At 38.6% G+C, this 6,000-nt stretch overlaps 1 protein-coding gene across 2 annotated transcripts in view; it reads left to right on the forward strand.

The window, feature by feature from the left end:
• Positions 1-5,791, forward strand: part of SLC22A2 (solute carrier family 22 member 2) — a 43,693-nt gene extending 37,902 nt beyond the window's left edge. For both annotated transcript variants that reach the window (XM_033234286.1, XM_033234285.1), the window contains one exon: positions 5,057-5,791. In XM_033234286.1, coding sequence (XP_033090177.1) covers positions 5,057-5,082 — 26 coding nt within the window. In that variant the 3' untranslated portion in view covers positions 5,083-5,791. The remainder of the gene's footprint in view (positions 1-5,056) is intronic.
• Positions 5,792-6,000: the final 209 nt, after the last annotated feature.

Here is a 6,000-nt window from a genome sequence, read left to right on the forward strand (position 1 = left end):
AAGAAAAATTTGAAGTTAGTAAAGTTGGTTCTTAAGGCTTAAGGAAAGAAGCCGTCTCCATAACATAAAAGTGCAAGGTGAAGCAGCAAGTGCTGGTGTAGAAGCTGCAGCAAGTTCTCCAGATCTAACAAAGATCGTTGATGAAAGTGATTACACTAAACAACAGATTTTCAATATAGACACAACAGCCTTCTATTGGAAGAAGATGCCATTTAGTACTTTCAAGGTGACGGGGAAAAAATCAGTGTCTGGTTTCAAAACTCAAAGGACAGATTGACTCTCTTGCAGCTGGTGACTAGAAGGTGAAGCCAATGTTCAATTACCATTAAAACCCTAGAGTCCCTAAGAATTATGCTACATCTACTCTGCGTGTGGTCATGGAATAACAAAGCCTGTGTACAGATAACAGTATATCTGTTTACAGCATGGTTTATTGAATATTTTAAGCCTGCTGTTTAGACCTACTGCTTAGAAAAGAAGATTGCTTTCAAAAGATTACTGCTCATTGACAATACATACACCTGGTCACCCAAGAGCTCTGATGGAGATGTACCTAAAGATGAATGTTGTTTTAATGCCTGCTAACACAACATCCATTCTACAGCCCATGGATCAAGGAGTAGTTCTGATATTCAAGTATTATTATTTAAGAAATATACTTTATAAGGCTATAGCTACCATAGATGGTAATTCCTCTAATTGTTCTAGGCAAAGTACATTGAAAACCTTCTGGAAAGGTTTCACCATTGTAGATGCCACTAAGAACATTTGTGAATCATTGGAGGTCAAAATATGAACGTTAATGGGAGTTTTGAAGAAGTTGATTACAACCTTCGAAGAGGTCAAGACTGCAGCATAAAAAGTATCTGCAGATACAATAGAAATAGCAAGAGAACTAGAGCTAGAAGTAGAGCCCGAAGATGTGACTTGAATTGCTTCAACCTCATGATAAAACTTGAACAGATGAGGAGTTGCTTTTTAGAGATGAGCTTAGAAAGTAGTTTCTTGAGATGGAATCTACTCCTGGTGGAGATCCTGTGAACATTGTTGAAATGACAACAAAGGATTTAGAATATTACGTAAACTTAGTTGACAAAGCAGCATCAGGATTTGAGAGGATTGATTCCAATTTTCAAAGAAGCTCTACTGTGGGTAAAGTACCATGAAACAGCATTACATGCTATAGAGAAATCTTTCATGAAGGGAAGAGTCAGTCAACATTGAAAACTTCATATTCTTGTTTTAAGAAGTTTCAACAACCACTTCAACCTTCAGCAACCACTATCTTGATCAGTCAGCAGTCATCAACATAGAGGCAAGAGCCTCCACCAGCAAGATTACAACTAATTGAAGGCTCAGATGATTGTTAGCATTTAAAAAAAAGTATTTTTAAATTACATTGTTTTCTTAGACATAATATTGCACATTTAATAGACTACAGTATAGTGTAACCATAACTTTTATATGAACTGGAATACCAACAAAAATGTATGACTCACTTTATGGTAAAATTTACTTTATTGTGGTGGTCTGGAACTGAATCCCCAATATCTCTGAGGTATGCCTGTATTCCCTCATTGAATCCTTGCAGCAACCCTATGCAATAGGTGTTATTATTATTAACCCCACTGACAACTGGAATATAAAAACAGGCCAGAGAAAGTAAAGGACTTGCTCAAAACCACACAGCCAATAAGTGACAAAGCCAAAGTTTCAATCCTGGCAGCTAGATTTTGTGGCCCATGAACTTGTCTCACCATCAGAGGGTTGGGCTTATGAATGGGACAATGCAATGAAGCACCCATCACAGTGCCTGGTATTTAGTTAGTAGTCACTCACTGGTGACTGATGTTGTTGCTGCTGCTGCTATTGCCATTTTTATTGTTGCTGTTGTTGCTGCTGTTGTTATTGGTACTGCTGCTATTGTTTTTGCTGTTGCTATTACTGTTGTTATTGCTATTGTACTTGTTTCTACTGTTGTTGCTGCTGCTGTTATGATTATTGCTGCTGTTGCTACTGCTGCTACTGTTGTTGCTGCTGTTATTGCTGCTGTTGCTGCTGCTGTTGTTACTGCTGGTGTTCCTACTGCTGTTGTTGCTGCTACTGTTATTGCTTCTGTTGCTGTTGCTGTGGCTATTGTTGCTGCTGCTGTTGCTGTTGTTGATTGTGATGCTATTGTTGTTACTGATGCTTCCATTGTTATTGCTGCTGCTGTTGTTGCTAGTACTGCTACTGCTGCTGTTACTGTTGTTGCCTCTGTTAGTGTTGTAGCTGTTGTTATTGCTGCTACTGTTACTGTTGCTGCTGTGACTATTGCTGCTGTTGTTTTTGTCACTGCTGTTGCTGCTGTTGTTGCTTTTGTTATTGTTGAAGCTACTGTTGTTGCTGCTTTCTTGCTGTTGTTGATGCTTTTGCTGTGGTTGTTGTTTTTGTTGCTGCTGTTGCTGTTCACCTTTGTTATTGTTACAGCTACTGTTGTTGCTGCTCTTGCTGCTGCTGCTGCTGCTGCTACTGATGTTGTTGCTGCTTCTGCTATTGCTGTTGCTGTTTTTGCTGATGTTGCTGTTGTTGGTGCTATTATAATTCTTGCTGCTGCTGTTGTTGCTGCTGTTGCTTTTGTTGTTGCAGCTACTTTTGTTGCTCCTCTTGTTGTTGCTACTGCTATTGCTTCTGTTGTTGCTTTTGTTATTGTTGTTGCTGCTACCATTGCTGACATTGCTGTTGTTGCTGCTACTGCTATTGTTGCTGTTTCTATTATTATTGCTGTTGTTGGTTATGATGCTGTTGCTGTTGCTGCTGCTGCTGTTGCTGAAATTGTTGCTGTTGTTGTTGTTAATGCTGTTGTCATTGCTACTACTATGGCTGCTGCTGCTGTTGTTGCCACTATTGCCACTGCAGCTGCTGTTGTTGCTACTGCTGATGTTGCTGCTGTTGTTACTGTTGTGGTTGCTGCTACTATTGTTGCTACTGTTGCTTTTGTTGTTGCTGCTGCTTCTGTTGTTATTGCCATCGTTGATTATGATGCTGTTGCTATTGCTGTCACTGCTGCTACCATTGCTGATGCTGCTGTTGCTGCTATTGTTGCTGATGTTGTCATTGCTGCTATTGTTACTGCTGTTGCTGTTATGATTACTGCTGCTATTGCTGTTGTTATTGTTGCTTTTATTGTTGTTGCTGCTCTTGCTGCTGTCGTTGCTGCTATTGCTATTGTTGTAATTATTGCCGCTACTGCTGCTGCTGTTATTACTGCTATTTCTGTTTTTACTGCTGCTGTTGCTGTTGCTATGGCTATTGTTGCTGTTGTTAACTGTGATGCTATTGCTGTTGGTGATGTTTCTGTTGCTATTGCTGTTGCTGTTGCTGATACTGTTGCTATTGTTGCTTTCATTATTGTTGCTGTTGTTGCTGCTGCTGAGACTGTTGCTGTTGCTGCTATTATTGTTGCTGCTGCTGTTGCCATTGTTACTGCTGCTATTGTTGCTGCTGTTGTTGCTGATGCTGCTACTGTTGCTATTGCTGTTGCTGCTACTATTACTGTTGCTATTGCTGCTACTACTGCTGCTGGTGTTGCTGCTACTGTTGTTGCTACTATGGTAATGATTGCTGCTGCTGCTGCTGCTGTTACTGCTATTACTACTACTACTTCTGTTGTTGCTGTTGCTGCTGTTATTACTGCTACTCCTGTTGTTGCTACTGCTGCTCTTGCTATTTCTGTGGCTATTGTTGCTGCTGTTGTTGCTCTTAATTGTGATGCTGTTGATTCTGTTGCTATCGTTGCTACTATTGCTAAAATTGTTGCTGCTGTTGTTACTATTGCTGTTGCTTTTGTTATTGTTGCTACTGCTGTTGTTATTGCTGCTACTGCTCCTGTTGTTACTGTTGCTATTGCTATTGCTGATACTATTGTTGCTGCTGCTGTTGCTCATGTTGCTACTGTTGCTATTGCTGTTACTACTGAGGCTGCTATTGTTGCTATTGCTGTTGCTGCTGATGGTATTACTGTTGCCATATCTGTTGCTGCTACTGTTACTGTTGCTGTTGTTATTATTATTGTTGCTACTGTTGCTTTTGTTGTTGTTACTGCTGCTGTTGTTGCTGATGTTTCTACTGTTGCTACTGCAGTTGCTACCGTTATTACTGTTGTTGCTGCTGTTACTAGTATTGCTGCTACTGTTGCTGCTGTTGTTGCTTTTGTTGTTCCTGCTGCTGCTTCTATTGCTACTGTTATTTCTGCTGCTGCAGTTGTCGTTATGGTTGTTGGCACAGAGACCAGAGGAGCTCAACTGACTCGATTGTACCTCCCCATCTGGAGCTTTAGAGAATTCCAAAACCATAGGGTTATTTGGGTAAGCTTCTGCCATCCCTCGTCTCAGATTGGATTGGTCCAGAAATTGAGACAAAACTAACCAACTCCAGTTTGGGGAAATTCTGTGAGATGCTGGGTGGCTGGGAGCAGCCCACACCTGATTCAATATTGCTATAAACAGAAACAGGTCCAAGGGGCATGGCTGGCAACAATAAAATGAAGAAAGCAGCATTTATATGATGAATATCAGCAATGTCCTGGCATTCACGAAGACAAGATGATTGATAAACTTGCAACTTGAACAAATGTTTTAATTGCATTCTTCATTTATCAAGCTGTTGAAAAGTAAATACACTTTGAAAAAATAATTTTTCAAATTCTATTTGCTTAACTAATGATAACAATGTCTAGATTTTGCAATCTTTATCATTAACTGATATAAGATTAAGTTTAGTCTTTACCCACATTCTCTATTACAAAGAAAGGTGAACACCCTAAATAAAAAAGGAACTTATTTAGGCCAGTTCCAATTCAATAAGAGAATTTTAGGAATAACTCTGTCAACATGAGTTATCAACAAGTTCTGTCCATTTTCTTTGTGAGACCCACCATTCAGAATACATTGCAAGACTAATCCTGAACAAAGTTTGTAATCATTTATTGTTCCTCTTATTTATTACCCACTTTATTTTGGTTTTCAGCCTCCTCATAATTTTTTTCTCCCCTCTCCATTTTTATTTCTTATTGCAGACCAAGAAAAAATAAAGAAAAGATGATTTACCTCCAAGTTCAGAAACTAGACATTCCGTTGAACTAAGAAGAGAGACCATTGCTCCTGTCATGACCTAGCTTTGATGGCAGCAAGACCAAAAGCAGAAATTCCTGCACTCATCACAAAACCCATACAACTCAACCGAACTTACCCCTGAGCCCTATCAACCTAGGTCTACAGCCAGTGGAGTCTATTGTACACTGGAAAAATACCTATGGGACCAGATCCTGCCAAGTTCTTCCAGCTCACTTTATTCTCAGCATTCCTAGGACATTGGACATTGGTTTTCTGGAGGGTTTCTTCCCATCTTTGTGTTTTTTAAATTTGATTATTTTCTCTACAATACCATCTAACCAGAATACACAGGGGAACCATGGGCCAGGGAAACAAAGTAGAAAAAAGTCTGAAAAACAGAAAAGTTGGGAGAGGAGCATCTATTTTCTTAAAGAAATAAACCACCAAAACAATATAAAATTGTCCAGAATGTATGTCAAGAACTTTAGATAGGCCTTTCAATAACATGGGTGAAGATATTTTTGAAAATACATTGATTATTATCTAGGTTAGACTTAAAGTGAATCTCAAATAAAAGAATCAGGAATACAACTTAAGTAATCATGAGGTCCTTCCATATTTAGACTGGGTAAGCATAAATGTGTATTTTCTACAAAAGATCTTGAGAAGAGTTCAATAAAAATGTTAGCATTATAAAACCATTGATGATCATTTTTTAGTCTGGTAAAAATGTCTCAAAATTTGTGGATATTAAAATATGTTTAATATTTTATAAAAGTAATATAAATACATTTTTAAAAGCTAAATATTATGAGGCTTATAATGAGAAACAAAATTTCCTCACACTATTTCACCGCTACTAATTTCTTAGAGAAAATTTTCGACTATTTTAGGTGAATTTTCCCCC

This window comes from Trachypithecus francoisi, unplaced genomic scaffold (genome assembly GCF_009764315.1).
Source record: "Trachypithecus francoisi isolate TF-2019V2 unplaced genomic scaffold, Tfra_2.0 Lachesis_group15, whole genome shotgun sequence".
Classification (NCBI taxonomy): Eukaryota; Metazoa; Chordata; class Mammalia; order Primates; family Cercopithecidae; genus Trachypithecus; species Trachypithecus francoisi.